This window comes from Rhinolophus ferrumequinum, chromosome 4, assembly GCF_004115265.2.
Source record: "Rhinolophus ferrumequinum isolate MPI-CBG mRhiFer1 chromosome 4, mRhiFer1_v1.p, whole genome shotgun sequence".
NCBI classification, from domain to species: Eukaryota; Metazoa; Chordata; class Mammalia; order Chiroptera; family Rhinolophidae; genus Rhinolophus; species Rhinolophus ferrumequinum.
Window position 1 is genome coordinate 89003275 of NC_046287.1, and position 27506 is coordinate 89030780.

The window sequence follows — 27506 nt, forward strand, 5'->3', positions numbered from 1 at the left end:
CAACACAAGAAGGCACTGCAGCAAAGGTCTAGACATGGAAAAGATTTTATGTTTAAAATAAACAGATTTGGATCAAGAATTTAAATTAACCTCACATATGTAATACAAGACTTGCATTAATTTATAAGCTATCTCAGTTTCTTTGGGTTTTCTGTTTTTCAACATGTGAGGAAACACATAAAAAAGCACTTAATGCTTCGTTAATCCTTAACAATTATGAAGAAATAGCTATTTTATTAAACCGAGCTTATATTCTTAGCTCTTTTTAAAGCAATCATCTATTCATTTCAGTGGATAATTATTTCTGTGAACTGTTACCATCCTTATTTTAATCGTTTGTGCTTTTTCTGCATATCTGTATTTTTAAATTCTCTCTAAATTAGCTCACTAGTAGAACATAAGGTCACTATCAAAGATTTTACTTCTAAGATATTGCCTTCCTTTATTTTACTTTTTCAGCTTCACATTTTTTATTCTTATAGAAGACTTTAGGCATATCCGGAATCTTTCATTAAAAACTGAGAGAAAATTCGGTTTTAACATTACAGTTTATAAAAACAGACCTAGTTTTCCATTTCACCTCATTGTCATCCCTCCCTTCAATCTCCTTGAAAGATGATACAAATACCTAATTTCATCAACCCTCAATTATTATGGATTCTAAAAACACTTACGTTATGTTAAAATCTCACTTCTGGGAGTTTCATGAATAAAATATATATGCACATTAGTGCTTCCTTTTAAAATAGTTTGCTCTTTTTTGTAAAGTCTTCTTTTAATCTTATCTTCCTGAGGAATACATTATACCAATAGTGATAGTGCACTGCAAAAAGGAGCTGGTTAACAAATGGTCCTTTTCCCCTTCCTACCATATTACTAATTAGCTCCTAGGCAAAACACTTACCTTGTTACTCAAGATAAAAATACATACATCATTTTTTTCACTCAGAATAAAATGAGCGCACTATTTATATTGCTGCCTTTTATACTGTCCCATAAGCTTGACTACATGTTATAGTGGTAATAAAAAGTGAATGATTTAACAGAAATGTGGTACAATGAAAGGAGCACTTTACAGATATTCTTTCTCTTTTCTCATAGGCAAAACTAGAATTATGCCTATACCTTCCACTTTACAGAGTTAGTGTAAAGAACCAACAGAGTACGTCATATGAAAGCCTTATAATTTAACGGCTTTTACAGTCATCTAGAATCTGGCTATTCTATAGGGTGGCCCACAGGCTAGCAATAACAGAATCATCTGGGAGCTTGTTAGAAATGCTGACTCTCAAGCCCTGCCTTGGACCTACTTGATAAAAATCTGTATTTTAACAAGATCTCCAGGTGATTCCTATTGACATTTAAGTTTCAAAAGTACTATTAAAAAAATAATCCTTAACCTGAAAATAAGAAAAGAACTTCGTCAAGACAGTTGTACCAAAAACCCAAAAGGACAAAGGACATTTACCATAGTGTATATTGATTTAATCAGCTTAAGAGAGCAACTTAGAACAGGTGTTGTGGACTAGTAAAACTTGAAACACTGAGCAATAATAACTCATGGGGAAAGAGATGAAAGGCAGAAAAAACTAAAACACTAGGCACAGGGCACAATTTTCTCCAGAGGCAAATGGGAGTCCAGCCCATAAATAATATATAATGTTTATAAAGATGTCCCTAGCTCAAAAAGAAAAAAGTACAATTAAACATCCTCTGTTAAAGAAGACAAGAAAGAACATATTGTTTCAAGATTTCCTTAAAAGAAAACCCACTTTTAAAAAATCAGTGCATAGAATTATCTGCTACATTAACTTTTGATCAATAACTCATTTACCAATAGAGCTAGCCTGCCATTTTTAATAAGGATAAAAACTCTAACTTTTAAGGCTAAGTTAGTCTTAAATTAGTATGATCTACTATTGCCAATACTGGGCCATAATTTTCCCCCAATATGCCTCATTCCAGGCTTTACTAATTCTGTGTCTTTCCACATTTCCACCCACATCTGTACAAGTCTTTTCCCATCCATATGTGATCACTCCCTCCATTGACCTCCACGGCTTTTCTTATTTCAGAGTGTATCACTGTCATGCAGGATCTCTGGACCCGCTCCCCACATAAGAACGCAGGTGGTGAGGCCAAAAAGGACATGGTGAGGCCAAAAAGGAACACCCACGGAGCCATAGATAGGGGAGTCATACCACTATATTCTCGATGGTGGCTGGTTGAAACACAAAAGCAAACATCTGCTAGTACCCCAGCGAGGGGTCTTCCTGCACCCCAGTCTCGCTGGTGGCTGGGCGAGACACAGGAAGTAGGATCAACACGATTCGCAATGTAATCCTCTTGCTAACCGCACTTGCTAACCACAATCCGCCGTCTGCTTCTCTGCCAACCAACCAACCTCCTAGCGTAGCCACGGCAGTTATATTAGTGGCTAATGGCTAACCGGTAACAGCTGATAGCCACCGAGCCACAGCTGACGGCCATCTAATAACCGAGCCAGTACCTTTCCATGTGAGGCCCAGAGCCTGGAAACTGCTCTCTGGGACTCTGTCCCTATAATCACAGTGATTTACTTTTCACTTGAAGGAGGTTCCACGAAGGATAGGGTCTATTTCTGATATCATTATGTACCTCACAGGGGCAAGTACAATTCCTTTAACATATTTATGTACAGAATATCAGGTATGTCCAAGGAGAATTGGGAAGAACTGAGCCAAAGGAGAATAGAGAAATGAGACCTCTGTGTTACCTTTTTTAAAAAGAACTTTTCTCCAGTATTTTATAAATCATGAAGCAACCCAAAGCAATATGGATCCACATTCAGTAGTGGCAAATAATTCTTAACATTTAAAATGCTTTGTAGAAACATAAAACACTTGAGCTAAAAAGGTCTAAGTGTTTTTTGGTCTATCTCAATTTACAAAGCAAGAAATTAAGACACAAAGACATTAACTTGTACATGGAAGAGTTAGACCTAATGCCAGGTCTTCTGATTCTGTGTCCCGTCTTAGGCCATGCTATCTCTCAGCGGATAAAGGTGCTTTACTCCAGAGATAAATGAACTCTCTGGCTATAGCACATGTTTGAGGAATAGTGGAAGTAAGACTGGAAAGGTAAGGCAGGGACAGATTATCACAACTAGTGTAGAGAGACTCAATTTTCTGAATGGAAATGGGGAGCTATTGCAGGTTCTTGAACAGGGGCATAGCAAGAAGAAGCATTTAGGAAGATAACTTGGCACCAAAGTATAAAATGTATAAAATGTGAAAAGTATAAAATCTGAATAGTATCAAAGCTGGAAGACCAAACAGGAGCCTGTAACAGCAGGTTAAATGGAAGAAGGTGATGATATGATCTAGGAAAATGCAAATGAAAAGAGATTTTAAAATAATAATAAATCTAAGAGACATGTTAAAGTTTTGTTTGTTTTGTTTTTAATTACAAGACTCTGTACCTAACTATAGTAATCAGTATTCAAGCCTAGATTACTTGAAAAATAATGTAAAAATTTAGATATTGGGAAGCAAAGGTTATTATTTAGAAAAAAAAATAATTTCAGTTTTGAATGATGAAGTCAAGTCTCCTAAATCACTTGAGAAACTACTAAATTAGAGTTAAGGGCAAGAAATTAGGAACACATTAATCAAAGTGAAACAGGTTAAAACTTAACTATATTTTCAGAAAGAATTCAATTTCTAAAACTTAAAATGTTTCCTTTTGTTCGCAAAAAGTAAGTATAGGTTATTTTAAATAATTCACGAGGAGCTTTTAAAGACCCAACACAAAACATTTTTCATTATAGAAGCATGGCTGTTGTGTAAATATAATATACGGCATCATATTATTTCATTGTACTTACTCGTATTTTTTAAAACCATAAAATTAGCTTAATCATTATCTTACAATTCGCTTACCTTCCTGAGACATTACTCTCAGTAAAATGTAACATTTTTTAAAAACAATGTCTACTGGTAAATACTAAAACCTTTGTGCAAAGTGCACCAGAGGTTAATGATCCACCATATAAATACACAACAGATATCCTTTGGGACTTTTTCCAAGGCACAGGCTTTTCTCCCTTTTGTTTTCACTTCCTGTCAAGTTTGACATTTCAAAAGAACACCAAAGAAGCTTAAAAATTGGTTTATAAGTTTGTCAAAAAAGTTACTCTTTACAACTGTACCAAAGTACAAAATAGGCCTTCACTTAAAATTTGGAAAAATAATAGAAAATAAATATATATCACCTTCTCTTATATAAAAGTGATTTGGTCAAATATTTGTGCAATTGCTTGAAGAAATTTGGTAATGTTTGGTGACTACAGAAAAATACTATGACAGAATCCAATTTAACAAATTGGCTATATTTGACAACATTTAAATGAGACTCAACTTTCTTATGACTTCTTAAAATTTAATACAAGGAAATAGTTAATAACTAGTACGTCTGTGCTCTCCATATAGTAAAGAACCCTTCATAATAGTACTATTCAGAAGATGCATTTAATATAGGAAAACAGAAATGATACCCTAAATATTGTTTAAATATACATATATTTATAAATATTTTATGATTCACTAAATACTATGTATAACTCTTATAGCCATGATGAAGGAACAGAGACTAATTGTCCTTAAATAATTACAGAATCCAACAACATAAATGAAACAATAGTTTTCAGACACTGAACAACAGGCATCACAGGACAGTAATCCCTGAGAGAAAGAAAACCAATGGTAAACACCACAATTGCCTCCCTCAGCTTATTGCCTGTGAGAGTTCCCAGGCTACAAGGCAGGGAGGAGTAACTGAAATAGAGCCTAATGGTCTCCCTGGTTGAAGACACAGAGATGAGAATTCAAGGAAGCCAAGGCAGCGAGAAATAGGCGGACAGAACACCAGAGAGGAGAGAGTTGAAAGGAGCTGTAAAGACAGAGGTACAGGGGTCTGCAGAGGGCTACTCTCAAGTCTTCAGCTGAGTACCGATCAGTACATTCATGTGAGGAAACTACCTAACGCCAGGGAAAGACCACTGGCAGAAGCAGAACCCTTCCCTAAGCTGACACAGGGCCAGGAAGAGTTCTGACTTCCACCAGCCAGAGTGCAAAAGCCTTGTAATATATGGGACATCAGGAAGCGTACTCAGAAGGGTACTGCCTCAATAATGGGGGAAAATCAGTCACAGATTAAAGACTGCTCTGGCTTTGTCTAAAAAAAACAACAATGAAAGGCTTGAAAAGATCACACTGCTTCCAAGTAACTAAATTGTGTGCCAAAACACAACTCAAGAATAGTGAAAGGAGTATGAAAATACCCAGGAACCAGTAAGGTAAAATTCACAGTGTCTGACACCCAATAAAAAAATTACGAAGCGGGCAAAAAAAAAAAAAAAAAAAAAAAAAAGCATAAAAATATGACCCTTATAAAGGAAAAATATCTGCCAATAGAAACATCTAAAAAGACACAGATGTTAGAATTAGTAGACAGGGATTTCAGAAGTTATTAATTATATTCCCTATGTTCAAGAAGGTAAAGGAAAGTATAAACATGTTGAAGAGAGATATGGAAGGAATAAAAATGATTCAAATCAAACTTCCAGTGATAAAAAAGACAACGTCTAAGATTTAAAATACAGTAGAGGAATAATAACGGACTAGATGTTTTAGAAGAAAAAAAATTAATGAACCTGAAGACTTAGCTACAGAAACTATCCAAAATGAAACAAAGAAATTAACATCTGGGGGGAGAAAAGAACACCGTAACAGTGAGCTATGGCACAACTTCAAGTGAGCTAACTCATAAGAGATTGGAATCCCTGAAGGAAAGGGTGAAAGGAGTCAACAAAAATATTTTACGAAAATAATGGCCAAAACTTCCAAATTTGATGAAACTTATAAGGCCACATATTCAAGCAGAATTCTAAGCAACAGAAACATGAAGAAAACTAAACCAAGGCACATCATAATCAAATTGCCTTAAACCACAGATAAACAGAAAATCGTAAAAGCAGCCAGAAAGAAAAGTCCCGTTACTTACAGAGAAATGAATAAGAGGCAGATTTCATCACAAACAATGTAAGCAGAAAACAGCAGAGCAACATTTTTTAAGTACTGAAAGGAAAAAAACAAAATAAAACTGTCAACTTAAAATTCTATGTCCAGCAAAATATCTTTCAGAAATAAAGGTTAAAGAAAAATATTTTTCAGACATTAAAAAGCTGAAAAATTCTAGCACAATAGAATGTTTTTTGTTTATATTTTTTGTTTTTTATTACAGTTCTGCAGGCAGAAGGAAAACAATACACATCAGATGGAAATCTGGATCTACACAAGGAATGAAGAGCACTGAAATGGTAAATATGTGAGTAAAAATACTTCTTTTTCTCTCTTTAAAAGATAATTGATGTTTTAAAGCAAAAGTAATATAGGGTTAGTAAAATGTTGAAGTAAAACGTGTGACACAAAGGTTGTGGAAGGGGAAATGGAAGTACACTGTTCTAAGGTTCTTATATGTGAAGTAGTGTAATACTACTTAAAGGTAAACAATGGGAATGTAAAGATGTACATTATAAATCATAAAGCAACCAACTACAGAACAAAATAAAGAAGTACAGATAGTAAGCTTACAAAGAAGATAAGAAAGGAAAGAAATATTCAATCCAAAAGAAGTCAGAAAAAAAGGAAAAGGGGAACAAAGAAGAGATGAGCTAGAAACAGAGATAGAAAACAAGTAGCAAGATGGAAAATTTAAACCCAACCATACCAATAATGACATTAAATTTAAATGTTCTAAGCATCCCAATTAAAAAGAAGAGATTGTCAGACTGGATTAACAAAGCAAGACCCAACTATTTGCTGCCTATAAGAAATCTACTTTAAGTATAAAGACAAAAATAGACTAAAAGTAAAAGAATAGGAAAAGATATGCTATACTAATAAAAAAAAAAGCTGGAGTAGTTTTACTAATATGAGACAAAGTAGTTTTCAGAGGAAAGAATATAATCAGGGATAAAGAGGGTTATTTTGCAGTGATTAAGCGGTAAATTCATCAAGAAGGCATTACAATTCTAATTGTTTATGTACCTAAATTCTACATGTAAGACACTGGACTAGGTATTGTGAGATTTTTTTTTCTTTTAAAGTAAAACAGAAGTTTTGCCCTTGAGGATCTCTCTAACCCTCTGCCCCTCCTCCTAGTTTCTTTCTCTCTTGGATCTCTCCCTCCCCCCACCCCTACCGCCCCACCCTGCATTCCAAGCTCCTCTGGAGGACCCTCTTAGTCTCTTTAATCTCCTGATCACCTACCTCAGGCAGTGAAGACTCTGGTCCCCAGTCCCTAGTCCTTTGGTCTATCACATGTCCCAGGTGACATCATCGCTCACTTAGCCTCTTGGTTCCTTGACCTCCTTTTTGCTAACAGTCTTCACCTCCATTCCAAATCAGTCCTGCAGTCCCAAGATTATTTCTTAGAATACAAATTACCCACAAATGTTCTATCTCTGGAATATTAAGTTGAATCATATCACTCTGACTACCACCTCTTCCTTTCACTGTCACTCCTGCTACACCTACTAAATTTCATGAAAAGCTCCTGTTTCTCAAAAATCTCTGCTTTCTCTACCAATCTCCTATCTCCTATATGCAGGTGAAACTCTAAACCATAACACTTTAGTTTCTCTCTGATCAACTTCCTCACCTTAATTGCCCCATTAATCATTCTCTGAATCTGCTTAGCCAAACCCCAACATCCTCGTTCAATCGAGCTGTACACCTTTTCTAATCTTACACCTAACTGCTAGGTGCTGCTGAAAAACTAATACCACCACACAGAGCTGGGGAGGCACTACAAAGTCAGAATTTCTACCCTCAAAATTGTCTTCATGCTGCCGGGCAATCCTCTTATCTTTCACCAGTCAGCTCTATTATTCTCCTCAGCAACAATTTGAAATTGTGTCCACTGTCTTCAAAATTCCAACTCTATCACTTTGCACTACTCACCCCACCCCACGTACTCAACCTCAGCAATTTACTCAAGCTCTATTTCATTTTTTTTATGCCATTAAATGGACACTTCCTCAATTTCCTACCATGACACTCATATACAACCTTGTACCTGTTTCCATTTTTCCCATTTTGCCATGCAGTATTTCCCATCCCACCTTGCCTCTCCTCAAACAAGAGATTACATCTATTCAAGGCAACCCCTTGAATCTGGGCAGGCCCTGTGACTGCTTTGATCAACAAAATACAGCTTTCAGGTATGGTCCTTTTGGTCCAAAGAAGCCTTTTGGAAGTCAGCTGCTGTGTAAGAAACATGAGTACCTTAAAATCAAAATGCTATGAGATGCATAGATTCTCATGTGAGAAGGGAAAATGGGAGGGAGAGGTGAGCACGTACCAAGTAGCAGCAAGGTGCCAGACTTGTGAGTTAAGAAGCACATTGGAAGTTGATCCTGTCCCAGACACCTGCTGACACTATATGGTCAGGGATGAACCACCCAGTTAAGCTCTTCCCAAATACCCAACCCATGGATCATGAGCAAAATAAAATGGTTGTTTTAAGTCACTAATGTGTTGTCCAGCAATAGAGAGCATTCACAATGGCTATTTTCCATCAGCTTTTAATCCTACATTTCCCATCTTAAAAAACAATATTCTCTCCATCTCACACACCTGCAGCTATATTTTTACTTCCCTTCATAGAGAACACTCTTGTAAAAGCTGTCTACAAGCAGTTATTAAGAGCGCAATGCTCATAATACCAACATGGGCCAGTGAGCTGTGTCTACCACAACTAAACTGAGAACAGCTTGACTCGGAGTTAGGGGGGAGGAGGGAAGAGAAAAGAAAATTAAACCAGCAACTTTCATTAGCTTGGAAAAAAGAAGAAAAAAAAAGAATCAGGAGAGATATTTTGGCTGTTGAGGTCCCTATTAGGAAGTGAGGGGTCCTAGCCCTACACCGGGTACCCCAGCCTAAAAGACCAGCGCCATGAAGAGGAGTCCCCACAACAGCTGGCTATGAAAATCAACAGGGGGTCAGTTCAGAGACAGAGGGATGTTGCACACCCAGATATCCTCTTAAAGGGCTGGTGCACAGACTCACTCACGCACAAACACACCCTAAACTCCAGAGAAGGGATAGCAGCCAGAGAATAACTGAATTGTCTGGCTGCAGGGGAAGCTCTCTCTGGAACTAAAGTGCTAGCAGCAGCCATTGTTCCTTTCATGAGCTCCCCCCGCCCCCCACGGCCTTCAGGAGCAGGCGGGCACAAAATCTGAATCTCCATCAACCTGGCTAACACTGCTCTTTCACCCCACCCTGGTGATTCCCTGGGATCCCACCCCACCCAATTCATATGCCTTACCCAAACATCTTTCAGTGGCTAATCCACATAAGCAGCAAGCCTAGGCCCATGTTGCAGACATTCTTAAAATCTCTCAAAGGTCCACAAACCCCAAACAAGTAGTAGCTGTCCTCAGTGTGCCCTGTACCTCTTACTGAACAGCCACAAGCCTGGCACTACTGGCAGCCAGCCATGGTTCATAGTGTATCCATGCCCAACCACCACTGAGCCCAGTAACACAGTTGCCAACCACTGATCACTTTGTAGCTCTCTACCAGGTGGCCCTTGGCCAGACCCAGGCAGTGGTGAACCCTGGCTGCCACGGAAGTCCCAGATACAATATACCAGGTGGCCAGCCTCAGATCACACCACAGCACCACCCAATTAGTGCCACAAATGACAAACCCAAAGGGTAGACTCAGCAGGCACCAGAGCCCTGCTAAAGCAAATCCCATTCCTTGGTATCAGCCTTTGCACAACAGCTTGTCCGCTGAAGTCACGGCCAGTCCCCACAGTCAGTCAGCATGTAAGCCAATCCCACCCACTGATGTGTCAACAGCAATCGAGGTTCAACTACAACAGGAAAGCACATAAAACCAACACAAGGGACACAACTGGAGCATCCAACTCAGGTGAACAGGAAGAATGCACCACTGAGTTGCACAGAACACCAACTACATAAGGACACTGCCGAGACTGGGAGATATAGCAGGTATATGTAATACAAAGAAACAACTGCAGGGAGGCAAACAAATGAGTAGACAAAGAAATATGTCCCAAATTAGAGAATAGGACAAAACTCCAGAAAAACAACTAAACGAAATGGAGACAAAAATTTTCCAGATACAGAGTTCAAACCACTGGTTATAAAGACATTCGATGAACTTAGGGGAAGAATAGATGATTTCAGTGAGAATTTACACAAGAAAGGAAACCAAGGAATAGAAAACATTAAGAAAAAAAAAAAAAAAACACCAGAAATGAAGAATACATTACATGGAATCAAAGCAGATTAGATGAAGTAGAGGATCAAATCAGTGGAAAACAATATAGTGGAAAACACCCAATAAGAACATCAAAAAGAAAAAAAGAATTTCAAAAAATGAGGATAATTTAAAGAATCTGTGGGAAAAAATTAAGGGTACTAACATTTGCATCATAGGAGTACCAGAAGGAGAAGAGAAAAAGGAAGGTACTGAAAACATGTTTGAAGAAATAATGACTGAGAACTTCCCTAACCTGATGAAGGAATTAGACATGCAAGTCCAGGAAGCACAGAGAATCCCAAACAAGATGAAATCCAAGAGGCCCACACCACAACACATCATAATTAAAATGTCAAAGGTAAAAGACAAAGAGAGAAACTTAAAAGCAGCAAGAGAAAAGCAGTTCGTTACCTACAAGGGAGATCCTATAAGCCTGTCAGCTGATTTCTCAACAGAAGACGTACAGACCAGAGAGGATTTGGCACAAAATATTGATGAAAAGGAAGGACATATAACCAAGACTATTCTACTCAGCGAAACTATCACTTAGAATTGAAGGAGAGATAAACAGCTTCCAAGACAAGAGAAAGCTAAAGGAGTTCATTACCACCAAATCAGTATTACAAGAAATATTAAAGGGACTTCTTTAAGTAGAAGAAAAAAATTTAAAAATATGAGTAAGAAAATCTAAAGAAAACAAATTCTCACTGACAACAGAAAACACATAATAGTGGATTAACCAATACTAAAGCTTAAAAGGCAAAAGTAGGAAGATCATGTGTAACTACAGCAGTTAAATTAAGGGATACACACAAATGCACACACAAAAGAAGTAAAAACTAATTTCAAAAACATAAACATGCAGGGGGTGAGTAAAAATGGTCGTGATTTTAGAATGTGTTCGAACTCATGTGACCATAAACTTAAAATAGACTGCTATAAATATAGCTTAGTATATATGAAGCACATGATCACTACAAACCCAAAATATAAAGACAGATACAAGAAACAGAGAGAAAGGAATCCAAAGAAAAAACTACTGAAAGACATTAATACACAAGAGATCAAAAGAGTAACAAAGGAACAGAGAAGAACTACAAAAACAATCCCAAAACAATTAATAAAATGGCAATAACTACATACTTATGAATAATTACTTTAAATGTAAATGGACTGAATGCTCCAATCAAAAGATGAATGGATATTAGTAGAGTAGCAGGATACAAAATTAATATTCAGAAATCAGTTGCATTTCTATACGTCAACAACAAACTATCAGAATGAGAAATTAAGAAAACAGTCCCATTTACAGTTGCTTCAAAAACTATAAAATACTTAGGAATAAATTTAACCAAAGTAGTAAAAGACGTATACTCAGAAAATTATAAGACACTGAAGAGAGAAATTAAAAAAGATACAAATAAATGGAAACACATACCGTGATCATGGATAGGAAGAATTAATTTAGTTAAAATGTCCATACTGCCTAAGGCAATATACAGATTCAACGCAATCCCTATCAAATTACCAAGGACACTTTTCACAGAAATAGAACATATAATCCTAAAATGTATATGGAACCATAAAAGACCCCAAGTAGCCACGGCAATCTTGACAAATAAGAAACAAAATGGGAGATACCACGATACCTGACATCAAATCATATTACTAGGCTATAGTAATCGAAATAGCATGGTACTAGCATAAAAACAGACACATAGATCAGTGGAACAGAACAGAGAGCCCAGAAATAAATCCATGCTTATATGGTCATTTAATCTATGACAATGGGAGCAAGAATTTACATTGGGGTAAAGACAGTCTATTCAATAAATGGTGCTGGAAAACCGGGACAGATACGTGCAAAAAAAAGAAGATGGACCACCTCCTTACACCATGTACAAGAATAAATTCAAAATGTATTAAAGACTTAAATGTAAGATCTGAAACCATAAAACTCCTAGAAGAAAATATAGGAAGTAAATTTGCGGACATTACCCTTAGTAATATTTTTACTGCTATATCCCCTTGAGCAATGGAAGTAAAAGAAAAAATAAACATATGGGATTACATCAAACTAAAAAGGTTTTCACAGCAAAGGAAACCATCAATAAAACAAAAAGGCATCCTACTGAATGGGAGAAGGTATTTGTCAATGATACATCGGATAAGGGGTTAATATTCAAAATTATAAACTCATTCAACTCAACATCAAAAAAACAAAAAACCCAATTAAAAAATGGGCAGAGGATATAAAGAGACATTTTTCTAAAGAAGACACACAGATGGCAAACAGACATGAAAAAATGCTCAACCTCACTAATCGCTAGAGAAATACAAATAAAAACCACAATGAGATACTACCTCATTCCAGTAAGAATGGTTATGCATAAATAAATCAACAAACAACAAGTGCTGGCGAGGATGTGGAAAAAATGGATCCCTCGTGCACTGCTAGTGGGATTGCAGACTGGTGCAACCACTACGGAAATCAGCATGGAGGTATCTCAAAAAACTGGAAATGGAACTACCTTATGACCCAGCAATTCCACTCTTAGGTATCTATCCAGAGAAATCCAAAACACCAATTTGAAACAATGTATGCACCCCTATGCTTATTGCAGCGCTATTCACAATAGCCAAGACATGGAAACAACTGAAATGCCCATAGGTAGATGACTGGATTAAGAAACTGTGGTACATTTATAAAATGGAGTATTACTTGGCCATAAAGAAGAATGAAATCTTACCATTTGCAACGATATGGATGGACTTAGAGAACATTATGCTAAGTGAAATAAGTCAGACAGAGAAAGACAAATACCATATGATCTCACTTATATGTGGAATCTAAAGAAAAGAATAAATGAACAGGCTAATCAGAAACAGTCAGAGATATACAGAAAAAACTGAGGGTTGCTAGATGGGAGGGGGGTGGGGATGAGGGAGAAGGTGAGGGGATTAGAAAGCACCATCAGTAACCACAAGATTGCCACGGGGATACCTAAGACAGTGTCAGGAATATAATCAGTAATGTAAAGATTTTGTAGGGTATCCGATGGACACTTGTCTTATTAGGGAGACCACTTCACCAATGTTGTAGATGCCTGACCACTGCAGTGCACACCTAAAGCTGAAGCTGAATAATAATGAATGCCAACTATAATTTTATATATATATATATATATATATGTATATATATATATATATACACACACACACACACACATACATACATATATTCACAGGATGTGGAGTACAGCATAAGGAATAGTCAGTGGAATTATAACAGCTATATGCGACATTAGAGGGGTTGTAGATTGGAGGAGGGGGACTATCACTTTGTGAGGGGTATAAATATCTAACTATTACATTGTTTTGTACACCTCAAACTAAGAAAAGTAAAAGAAAACAAAAGGAAAATTAAAAAGATGAATGGATAAAGAAGAAGTGATACATACGTACAATGGAATACTACTTGGCCATAGAAAATAAAATAAAATCTTGCCACTTGTGACAACATGGATCGAACTACAGGTAATTATGCTAAGTGAAATAAGTCAGATAGAAAGACAAATATCATATGATTTCACTTATATGGAATCTAAAAAATGAAATAAATGAACAAACAAAACAGATAGAAACTCATAGATACAGAGAAGAAACTGATGGTTACCAGAAGGGAGGAGGGTTGGGGGCTGGGTGAAAAAAAATGAAGGGATTAAGAAGTACAAATTGGTGGTTACAAAACAGTTATGGGGATGTAAATTACAGTATAAAGAATATAGTCAATAATATAATAATAACTATGTATGGTGCCAGATGGGTGCAAGACATCAGGGCGATCATTTTGTATGTTATATTAATGTCTAACCACTATGCTGTACACCTGAAACTAATATAATATTGAATGTCAACTGTTAATTGAAAATTAAAAATAAAATAAATATCAAACATGAAAAAAAAGTTCTTTCATTAAATTATTTGGCAGGGGGAGGTAAATAGTACTTCACTTAATGCTTCCCTTGGTACAGTACTTTGAATATGTCCTTATCAATGTATGCGCTTATGAATCATTATCATTTAATGAGAAATTCTTGTGATACAGAATCAAATGATTATCAAAATTTGTGCTAATTCTTGATCTGGGTGTTGGTAACATGGGTGTGTTCAATTTGTGAAAAATTCATTGAACTGTAACTTGTGATACATACTTTTCAGTATATACATTATAGTTCAGTTTAAAAAAAAGCTTAACGTCTGTGAAAGTTCAAATATCTATGGAATGTTCCTTCTCTAAAATGTCAATTCTCACAGGAAAAATTCACAGTATTCTATTTGTGTGGCATGACTTATCTACCACTCTATTCTTTTTATGATTTAAAAAGTAATACTTGATTTTTTAAAAATTCAGAAATTAAATATGACAATAAAAATAATCTACAATTATATGCCCTAAAGATACACTACACTTAGGCTTTAAATTCAGAGGTTTATGACTTCCGCGTCATTTTATTATTAACAACATGTATTGTTTTCCGTATTTTGGGCAAGTCACTTTTTCTCCCAAAATACTCAAAAATAAAAGAATACTGTTTAGAATCCTAGAGCACTATTACATGTATTAAACAGGCTTGAGTGCAAGCAACTTTTAAACCGTAAATATCTACTATTTCCTGAACAATTTTCAGAGTTCATGTCTTTTATGTATCCTCACAATGTCTACCCCAATGCAAGGCATATACCAGATGTATCCGGATGGAAATAAAATTAATTCTCTAAAAGAAATGGGAATAGTCGCTTTCAGATGATACAGTAAATGTCTCCATTTCAATTTCTACAAGGAAAGGGCACATCATCCTCTGAAAAGTACTCTCTACTTATTTTGTTCATTTCTTTATCTATCTATTTTTGCTACTTTCTTTTAATCTCTCAGATTCTCAGTTTTCTCCTAACTGCTCCTTTTCTATAAAGTGAAAGCTCCTGTAAAGGAGTTAACTAAATTCAATAATAGCAATGGAACGTTTTTCTATCAACTTCTCCTACTACTCTCCTTTTCTATCCACTCTGTCTATATGGCAATACAAGAAAACTCTAAGAAATAAGTTATCTCTTAGCCATTAAGTTTTTAAAATATCAATAAATTAAAATTAAGGTTACATGTATAAATTAGGATTCTAACGTAATTAAAGTCTTAATTTTTTTCACTGCCATTTCTATATACTGGCATACAAGTAAATAAAAAGATATATACTTAGCATGCCACACAGTTTCAAAAAAAACCAACCCTATATTAATCAACAAATCTGATGATTCAGTTTTACTCAACTACACGGATTTAAAGAGCTTAATAAAAGAACTTCAAACAAATATTTTTCTATTACTACACAGAAAATGCCACCTTTACTAAAATAAGTCTTATCAATAGCTTGTATGCTATAAATAGGATACCTAGAAAATACGATTTGTGCCCTATCTGTAATGCTATAAACATTAACTGTAATTGAACAATAGTGCAGTTTTTTGGACTATCTAACAGCAGGGCAAAAAAAAAAATTATAATCCAACTAAATTGAACTAAAAAAAAACTACACTATTTAAAATCATCTAAGTTAGGATAATCTCAAAAATTTTATCGTTTTGTTAGAATTTAAGAGCAGACATTTACATTTTCAAATACAATACCCTCTATTTTAAGCAAATGAGCAAAATATTTTATAAAGAATTCGGCTTTCTTTTAAAGTGCCATGCTTTAAGAAAAGCTTTTCCTAAATAAATCACTATGTCAGATGGTTTGGGGAGCTCAAATAAAAGAAAACTCCATTCTAATATTCCACTTGATTCTTGGGCTGTACACCGAAAACACATTATTCATGAAACTGCACATTTGCTCTTGAGGCAAATTTTAACTCATACCTCCCACTAACAGATAACTGTTAGCCATATGCATATAAATATCTTTAATTATTTTAGCTAGTTACTTACTGAGAGCCATGCAAGGGATTCCATGATTCGATGTTCACATCGTTCTAAATGTTTTATCATATCTCTGGTCAAGTTGGCTTCTGCTTTGATAAAACTTTCAATCACTTTGTAAAAATCAAAGGCTTTTAAATTAAGTACATTCAGAATCCATGGGAAGGACAAATCTGTTCCAGTATCAAGATTCTGAGATGTACTTCCTAAAAATGAAAGAAAAAATGTAACTTAGGTATGAAATGAACTATGTATTTTTCGGTTGGAAGGTTTTATCAAACAAAAAGTAAAACATAGTAAAAAGACTAAACAAAAAATATATTTAGAGCAGAATTTTTTTGTTCTGGAGCCTACAGACTCCTAGGAAATAGGTTTCAAAATTTTGAGTGTATGTGTGCATGTTCTTCCTTGACAGAGGGTTCATAGCTTATATCAAATTGTCAAAGGTTTAAATAACCCAAACTTCTATCAGAGACAGGTTTAATATCTAACCAGCAATGCGTTAGTACCCATTTTAACTGGGTCATTAATCCTTGGTCGGGGGAGGGAAGGATTCTTTAAGATTTTGCTAATTTGATTGATTAGAAAATGTTTATCTCTTTTAAACGTGCATTTTTTAGTTATTAATGAGGATTCACAGTTTTTCATATTTGTTTACTAATTTAAGTTTCTCTTTCATTGTATATTTGTATCATTAAATCTTCTTTTGCAAACAGAAGTATTTAACATTTGCAACATTATTTGCAAAATAATAGATGTTTAAAAGTGTATTTAAAAAATCACTCTCAGTGGCTTCTTTTATGTTTATCTGGTGGATTCTGGCTCCAACCTCTGGTCACATGATCTTAGAGTCTAGAGCAGTGTTTCCATATGAGTGGACGCTACGCCTTAGTACTCACTCCTTTGGATTTTAAAATCTCATAAATCTTTGAAGGGGTTTCAGTATGTACACTGCCTGGATTCGGTATAGCCCAGAATAAGAGCCTAGTGAAATACTACTCCCAAGATGACCTGAAATAATTCAGATAGTAAGCCAGTTAAATGGTTTATGGTGACCAATTACGTTCTTCAGTATATACTGATCTAAAATATGTAATTCTTCTTAACTCCACCCCCCCAAAAAAAACACACCACACCTTAGATAAGTTTCTTTTTAACTTTAAGTTAAACTAAAATGTTTATTTACTAAAATTTAACTTACTGCTATATGTAGCCATTACAACCTCAAGAGCGCATGCCAACAAAGACATATGAAAGATGTTGTCATTCAGGAGTTTGCTAAAGGAAAAGAAAAAAATAATTATTCTTGAAACATTTACTTCTGTACAAAGAAATTGTTTTCCTAAAACTAAAAAATTTACCTAAAATTTTGAATGGATAATCGTTCTTCTTCCTGAAACAGATACGAAATAACGTTTAACTGAAACCTTTTTTATATCAGCATTAAATTTGTTGTCTATTATTTTCTTTGTAACTTACTGATTTAAGCATGGATTCCATTACTCGGTAATACAATCGAACTCCAAGTTTGTATCGCTACAAAGAAAGAAAAAGAATTAGATTCTACTATTTCAGAAAATCACAATTAATTTTTAAAAAGTTTTCTCCTGAAATACATTTCAGAACCTTATTAGGAATATAGCTCAAGAAATCACAAACGTTAGCTTGTCTAAACTCAAAGCTAAAGTATAAAATGACATTCCCCAAAAATTATCGAGAAGGGAGGTCCCGCACTTTGTTTTCCTCCATTCCATTTATGTCTACATCATATATAATTTTATAATATATATAAATATATAAATAGGTATAATATAAAATTATTATGCATATATCACATATATAATATTTTATATATGTGTGTGTATATATGTGTGTGTGTGTGTCTGTGTGTGTATATATATATAATATACGTGGTACTATTTTACATATCAATGTAATATTTTTTGTGACCTAGGACACGTATTTTCAAGATAGCTGTCTAGGGTTCAAAAAACAGTCTCTGTCCATAAAACTGGCAAAGGCAAAAATCAGATTCAACTGATCTTAGTAGCAAAAAGTTTTAACCAATAATTAGTTCCCATTAGAGTTTGAAGAATAATCAAATTTGAGAGATACACACATGCAGACATACATGCTCACACACAAACCATATTTCTTCATTTCAAATTATGAGCACAAATTTTGTATACCAACAAAATGAACTTCTAAATACAATTGTTTAAAATACTTATGGCATCAAACATAACCTCACTACACCGAAATAAATGTGTATAGCAGAATACAGTTTTCAAACATATTTTATATTACCTCATTAATGCCACACAACAAAGCTGAACAAATATAAAAATCCGAATCTCAGAGAATTTAAATGACTGATTATAATGGTAGAACCAGACGGTTCTAATCCAGAGCCCATACTCTTACCCAATAAATTAGTTTCAGATTTTCTGGAATAATAATAGTAATAGTAAAAATAGTATTACTGATAAATGGCATGTATAATATGATCCCATTCATATAAGTATATGCATACGTGAATATTCCTAAGTGTAGAAGTCAGCGCATATGCAACAAAAATTTAACAGTATCAAAGATTTTAACTTTTTTCTTATTTGATTTTTCTAAAATTTTCTACATGTTTACTTTCTGTTTTTATAATGGAGTAAGGAACATTTTCCCATAAAGTTTTTCATAAATAGCAGCATACATGGACAGCCAGCATAGAGTATCTGCCAGTATTTTATACTATTGAACAAATACCATAATAGTAGTTACACATTTTGGACAGATGCATACATTTGAAATATAGTGGCAGTAATCAAAATGAACTCGTTACCTGTGACCCAATTTCTATACATCCCTGTCCCACAGCTTTAGCAAATTTCTCTTTAAAGATATATCCAATATCCTTCACTCTCTTCAGGATACTTTCCTTCGGATTCACTGTACAGTTCTTTAACAAGGAAAAACAAAAATCAATATGGAGGATATTGTTTAATCAAAATTAACATACTGTCTATATGATTTTTCACTTTCAAATGTTTATACTGTGAAAACATTTCTACAATAAGTAAACACAACTTCTAAAAAATATGTGAACATACAGAATTTCATTTTCAAACTGTAGTGACAAAAAAATTCTAGAGTACAACTGTAAAACTGTATTATCTAAATTTTCTGCAAAAAGGTTAGGGAATAGATTTATTTGTTAGCTCTTTAATCCATCAAAAAGGAACCTCATGAACATTACAACAGAACACAGAAAGACAAAGGACCATAAGAGATTACTATGAACAATGATATACCAATATATTCGACAACCTAGAGGAAATTATTAAATTCCTAGAAACAAACCAACTTCTAAGATGGAATCATGATAACATAGACCCACTACTAGTAAGGAAAGTAAATCAGTGATCAAAAATCTCCCAACAAACAAAGGTCCAAGACCATTTGGCTTTACTGGTGAATTCTACCAAACATTCAAAGGAGAATTAATACCAACCCTTCCCAAACTCTTCTAAAAAAGTATAACAGTGAACTCTTCCAAAAGCCGTTTTATGAGACCAGAATTACCATATACCAAAACCAGACAAGGATGCCAGAAGAAAAGAAAATTACAGGCCAACATTCCTGATGAATACATATGCAAAAATCCTTAACAAAGTATTAGCAAACCAGATTCAACAACACATTAAAAGAATCATACACCACGATCATGTGGGATTTATTCCAGAGATGCAAGGATGGTTCAACATCCATAAATCAGTCAATGTAATACACCACATTAACAAAACGAAGGATACAAATGATATAATCATCTCAATAGATGCAGAAAAAGCATTTAATAAAATTCAACATCCACTTATGATAATAATTCTCAACAGAGCAGGTACTGAGGGAATGTATCTCAACATACTAAAGGTTATACATGGCAGGACCACAGTCAGCATCATCATACTCAATGGTAAAAGGCTGAAAGCTTTTCCTCTAAGATCAAAAATAAGGTAAGGACTGAAAGTACCAGCCCAAGCAACAAGGTAATAAAAAAAGAAATAAAAGGCATATAGATTGAAGAAGAAAAAGAAAAACTGTCACTATTTGCAGATGATATGGTATTATTATATATAGAAAACCCAAAAGAGTCCATAAAAAAACTGTGAGAACAAATTCAGTAATGTTGCAGGATACAAAATCAATATATAAAATTCAGTTGTTTCAATACGCTAATAAAAAACTATGAGAAAGAGAAATTAAGAAACTGGCCCCATTTACAAATGCATCACAAAGAATAAAATACCTAGGAATAAATTTAAACAAGGAGGTGAAAGTCCTGTACACTGAAAACTGTGACACTGATTAAAGAAACTGAAGACACAAATAAAAGGAAAGATATTCAATGCTCATGGATTGAAAGAATTAATAGTGTTACAATGTCCATACTATCCAAAGCAATCTACAGGTTCAGTGCAATCCTTATGATAATTTCAATGGCATTTTTCATAAACATAGAATAAACAATCCTAAAATTTGTATGAACCACAAAATAACCCAAATAGCCAAAGCAATCTTGAGAAAGAAGAACAAGGCTGGAGGCATCACACTTCCTGATTTCAAACTATATTACAAAGCTATTGTAATCAAAACAGCAAGTTACTGGCATAAAAACAGACATATAGATCAATGGAACAGAATACAGACCCCAGAACTAAACCCACACATGTCATCAACTGATTTGTGGCAAGAAGCCAAGAATTCAGAATGGGGAAAGGAAAGTCTCTTCAATAGATAGTGCAGAGAAAACTGAACAGCCACATACAAAAGAGTAAAACTTGACCACTATCTTACACCATACTCAAAAGTCAACTCAAAATGTATTAAACACTTGAATGTAAGACACCATAAAACTCCTTGAAGAAAACATAAGTGGTAAGCTCCTTGACATCACTGTTGGAGATATTTTGAATTTGACACCAAAAGAAAAGGCAATGAAAGCAAAAATGAAAAAAGTGGGACTACATCAAACTAAAAGCTTCTGCACAGCAAAAAAATGAACATAAAAAACAAAATGAAAAGGCAACCTAGTCAATAGAAGAAAATATTTGCAAACTATACATCTCACAAGGGGTTAATGCCCAAAATATACAAAGAACTCATAAAACTCAATTCCAAAAAAAAAAAGGATCAAGTCTAAAAATGAGCAGAAGATCTGAACAGACACTTTTCCAAAAAGAACATACAGGTATTACATGAAATAAAGCTCCACATCACCAATCATTAGAGAAATGCAAAGCAGAACCACAATGAGATATCGCCTCACATCTTTTAAAATGGCTATTATTAAAAAGAGAAGAAATAACAAGTGTTGGTGAGGACGTGGAGGAAAGGGAACCCTTCTGCTCTGTTAATGGGATTGTAAATTGGTGCTCCCACTACAAAAAACAGTATGGAAATTCCTCAAAAACTTCAAAATAAAACTGCCATATGATCCAGCAATTCCACTTCCAGGTATTTATCTAAAGAAAACAAAAACACTGTCTCAAAAAGATATCTGCAGCCCCATGTTCACTGCAGCATCATTTATAGCAATCAAGGACACAAAAAACCTAAGTGTCCATCAATGGATAAATGAATAAAGCAAAAATGTAAACATATTTTAAGAAAGGAAAAAAACAATATGGATAAAAATGGCGGAGTGAGGTGAGCCTCTTGGAAATCTCCCCTGGAATTTACAAAAAATTGAACAACTGTATGGAATTTACAAAAAATTGAACAACTATAACTCCACGAAGGACTCCCTGCACAGCAGACAGGCAACACAAAGAGGCTCACTACCGAAATCATCTAAAGATGGGCAAAGTGCGCCAATGGGTGAGGAGGGAAGGGAGAAGTGCGGAGACGGAGCTGCGGGCGCAGGACGCAGACCTAGCTCCGTGCTCCGAGCTCGCTGCATCCCGGAACTACCGCAGCTGCGGGAGAGGGAAGAACTCGGACTGCTAGGGCTCCGCTTATGGCCCACAGGGCTGAGGGGGCAGCATTCAACACGGCTGAACCCAACGCTCACGGCAGAGACCTCGGAGCAAAGACTGAGGGAAGAAGGCTGAAAACGGTAGTTTAAGCCTTCATTGCCTCAGAGAATGGAAGCCTTAGGCACTGAGACTAGCTGCCCCCTCCCTACCCTCCCAGAGCTCGCCCCGCCCCACCTGCCCAGTGCTAGAAGCAGAACAGTAGCAGAGTCAGAACAAAACAACACAATATTTGCAGTTCTGAGAACTGTGGTCCGCAGACATAGATTCGTAGCCCAACTAGTTCCAGCAAAGGGGAGGGAGCTGTGGAAGCCAGTCAGCAAAGGGGAGGACTGGCTGTGGTGGTGGTCGCCTCCATTGCTCTGGGCCACCTCTCACAACCCACCCCGCTCCTGTTCCCACCTATCTAGGGACAGATAGTAAACAGAGTTGCTGAAAAACACGGGCTCTGAATCTGGTGCAGGAAGAGCTCTGCAACTTCAGAAGCTCTCCATATCCCCCCACAGATGCGGCGCCATATGACCCAGGGGAACTGTTCATAGAGGGGAAGCCCACCTTCCAGGGAATTCCCCCATTGTGGAGAAGCCAGAATACTGCAGAGAAAACATAACACTACAGTGTGAGAGAGAATAAAAGACTGCAGTCAGAGAAAAAATAAAACATTCTACCAATACCTACTGGAAAACAAAACAAAGACCTCTTTCTATCAACCTGTCGCAGAACTCACTCCTGTAGATGTCTAGGAAGAGAAATAACAAATCATTAATTGCCATGAATAACCACGACAACAAGACAGCTCAGGAAGAAAATGAAAAGTCTCCAGAAAAGGAACTTAAAGATATGGAAATATGTGACTTAAATGGCAGAGAATTCAAGACTGCAGTTCTTAAAAAACTAAACGAGATACAAGAAAACACAGACAGGCAGTTTAATGAACTCAGAAACATAATAAAAGAACAAAATGAACATTTTCCCAAAGAGATTGAAATTTTAAAAAAGAAACAAATAGAATTTCTGGAGATTAAGAACTCAGTAAAAGAAATGTAGAATGAAATAGCCAGCTTAGGTAGTAGAGTTGACCAGATGGAGGAAAGACAACAGTGACATCAAAGATAGAAATCTGCAAATGACATGGATGGAATAAGAAAAGAGACTTGTGGAAGGAGAACTGACTCTGGGTGGTGAACACACAATGGGATTTATAGATGATGTAATACAGAATTGTACACCTGAAATCTATGTAATTTCACTAACAATTGTCACCCCAATAAATTTAAAAAAAAAAAGAAAGAAAGAGACTTGAGACTTAAAAGAAATGAAAGAACTCTACAAGAAATTTCTGACTCCATCCGAAAGAGGAATATAAGAATAATTGGCATACAAGAAAGAGAAGAAGAGAGAAGGGAACAAAGAGTATACTCAAACAAATAATTGATGAGAATTTCCCAAACTTGTGGAAAGACCTGGATCCTCGAATCCAAGAAGCAAATAGAACACCTATTACCTCAACCCCAACAGGCCTCTCCAAGGCACATAGTATTGAAGCTGTCAAAAATTAAGTACAAAGAAAGAATCCTCAAGGCAGCCAGGGAAAAGAAAACGGAAACCTACAAAGAAAACCCCATTAGAATATCATCAGATTTTTCAGCAGAAAATCTACAAGCCACGAGGGAGTGGAACCAAATATTCAAACTACTGAAAGAGAGAAATTATAAACCAAGAATAATATATCCTGCAAAGATATCCTTTAGATATGAAGGAGGAATAAAGGCCTTTCCAGACATACAGAAGCTAAGGGAATTTTCCAACATGCGACCTACACTACAATAAATACTGAAGGAGTCTATTCGACCAGCATCAATAGGGATAATTTGTGGCAACCAAAACACAAAAGCAGGGAGAGTAAAGGCCTGAACCAGAATATGGGAATGGAGAAAGTAAGCATGCTGAAGAAAATGGAATACTGTAAATATCAAACTTTCTTTTACATAAATTTAATGGTAACCACTCAAAAAAAATCCAGAATTGAAATATATGACATAATAAAAGAAGAAACAGAGGGAAACATCATAGAATACCACCTCACAGAAATAACAGACAACAACAAAAAGGCAAAGAAACAATGGAGACACAGTCTTACCAGAAAACTAAAGATGGAATGATAGGAAATCCTCACATATCGATAATCACCCTAAATGTAAATGGACTGAACTCACCAACAAAAAGGCACAGAGTAGCAGATTGGATCAAAAAACTAAACCCAACCATATGCTGCCTCCAAGAGACGCATCTCAGCTACAAGGACAAACATAGACTCAAAGTGAAAGGATGGAAATTGATACTCCAAGCAAATGGTATCCAGAGAAAAAAAGGTGTAGCCATACTGATGTCAGATGAAACAGACTTTCAGGTAACAACAGACAACGATGGATGTTTCATAATGATAAAGGGCACTATACAACAAGAAGACATGACAGTCATCAATATTTATGCCCCCAATCAGGGAGCACCAAAATATACCAAGCAGCTACTAACAGAACTAAAGGGAGAAATTGACCCAAACACAATTATTCTAGGGGACGTAAATACATCACTGACAGCTATGGGTAGATCATCCAAACAGAAAATAAATAAATAAATAGCAATCATAAATGACACACTAGATGAAATGGACATAACTGACATTTATAAAGCACTTCATCCTAGAACATCAGACTATACATTCTTTTCTAGTGTACGTGGAACATTTTCAAGGATAGACCATATATTGGGACATAAAAGTAGCCTCAGCAAATTTAAGAAGATTGAAATCATACCAAGCATATTCTCTGATGACAAGGCTTTGAAATTGGATATCAACAGCAAAAAGAAAACAGGAAAAACCACAAATACGTGGAGATTAAACAACATAGTGGAGATTGAACAACATACTTTTAAAGAACGACCCACTTGGAGTAATAAGAGATGAGATCAAAAGGTACATAGAAACAAATGAGAATGAAAATACATCCTACCAAAATTTTTCGGATGCAGGGAAAGCAGTTTTAAGAGGGAAATTTATATCATTACAGGCCTATCTCAAGAAACAAGAAAAATCACAAATAAATAACCTCATGTTACACCTTAAGGAACTAGAAAAAGAACAAATGAAACCCAAGGTCAGCAGAAGAAAGGAAATAATAAAAATCAGAGCAGAACTAAGTGAAATAGAGAACCAAAAAAAATAGAAAAAGTAAATATGACAAAGAGCTGGTTCTTTGAAAAGATTCATAAAATTGACAAACCCTTGGCTAAGCTCACGAAGATAAAAAGAGAAAAGACACTAATAAACAAAATCAGAAATCAAAGAGGGGAAGTTATTACGGATGCCACAGAAATACACAGGATCATCCAAGAATACTATGAACGACTATATGCCAACAAATTCAATAACCTAGAAGAAATGGACAAGTTCTTAGAAACATATAGCCTTCCTAGGCTGAACCATGAAGAACTGGAAAATCCAAATAGACCGATCATCAGTAAGGAAATTGAATCAGTCATTGGAAACCTTCCCAAAAGCAAAAGTCCGGGACCAGAGAGATAGCTTCAGTAGTGAATTCTATCAAGTCTTCAAAGAGGATCTAATACCTGTCCTGCTCAACCTCTTCCAAAAAACTGAATAAGAGACAATATTGCTAACTCATTTTATGGGACCAACATTACCCTGATACCAAAACCTGGTAAGGATAACACAAAAAAAGAAACCTACAGACCAATATCTCTGATGAATACAGATGCAAAAATCCTAAACAAAATTCTAGCAAATTGAATGCAACAACGCATTAAAAAGATTATTCATCACGACCAAGTGGGGTTCATCCCAGGGGCACAAGGATGGTTCAACATATGCAAATCTATCAATGTGACACATCACATAAACAAAATAAAGGACAAAAATCATATGATTACATCAATTGATGCAGAAAAAGTGTTTGACAAGATACAACATCCATTTATGATTAAAACACTTAATAAAATAGGTATAGAAGGAAAATACCTTAACATAATAAAAGCCATATATGACAAACCCTCAGCCAATATCATAATTAACAGTGAAAAACTGAAGCCCTTTGCTCTACGTTCAGGAACACGACATGGCTGTCCCCGATCACCTCTGCTTTTCAACAAAGTATTGGAAGTCCTTGCCAGAGCAATCAGGCAAGAGAAAGAAATAAAAGGCATCCAAATTGGGAATAAAGAAGTTAAATTGTCCCTCTTTGCAGATGACGTGATGCTATATACAGAAAACCCTAAAGACTCCACCAAAAAGCTATTAGAAACAATCAATGAATACAGTAAAGTTGCCGGCTACAAAATCAACATACAAAAGTCCATTGCATTCCTATATACTAACAATGAAATCTCTCAAAAAAAAAAATTAAAAGAAACAATTCCTTTTGCAATTGCAACAAAAAGAATAAAACACTTAGGAATAAACTTAACCAAGGATGTGAAAGACTTATATACTGAAAACTGTTAAGACATTTTTAAAAGAAACTGAAGAAGACACAAAGAAATGGAAAGACATTCCGTGCTTATGGATTGGAAGAATCAAAATAGTTAAAATGGCCATATAACCCAAAGTAATATACAGATTTAATGCAATCCCCATCGAAATCCCAATGGCATTTTTTAAAAAAACAGAACAAAAAATCATCAGATTTGTATGGAACCACAAAAGACCCCAAATAGCCAAAGTAATCCTAAGAAAAAAGAACACTGCGGGAGGTATCATACTCCCTGACTTTAGCTTGTACTACGGGGCAACAATAATCAAAACAGTAAGTATGGTATTGGCAGACAAACAGACACATAGACCAATGGAATAGAAGTGAGAACCCAGAAATAAAACCACACAAATATGGACAGACACTTTTTGACAAAGAAGCAAAAAACATACAATGGAGAAAAGACAGCCTCTTTAATAAATGGTGCTGGCAGAATTGGAAAGCATAAGAATGAAACGTCCATAACAATGAAACTGGACTGCTATCTGTCACCATGTACCAAAATTAACTCAAAATGGATCAAAGACTTAAGCACAAGACCTGAAACAATAAACTACATAGAAGAAAATATAGGTACTAAACTTACGGACCTTGGGTGCAAAGAGCATTTTATGAAT

General features: G+C 35.4%; 1 protein-coding gene across 1 annotated transcript in view; it reads right to left on the bottom strand.

The window, feature by feature from the left end:
- RB1 (RB transcriptional corepressor 1) overlaps positions 1-27506 on the bottom strand; it is a 154421-nt gene that overhangs the window by 56337 nt on the left and 70578 nt on the right. Inside the window, exons 13-17 of the mRNA XM_033104560.1 lie at positions 19150-19266; positions 17793-17849; positions 17675-17706; positions 17515-17591; positions 16323-16519 (exon numbers count right to left, since the gene is read on the bottom strand). Of these exons, the coding sequence (XP_032960451.1) occupies positions 16323-16519; positions 17515-17591; positions 17675-17706; positions 17793-17849; positions 19150-19266 (480 nt within the window). The remainder of the gene's footprint in view (positions 1-16322; positions 16520-17514; positions 17592-17674; positions 17707-17792; positions 17850-19149; positions 19267-27506) is intronic.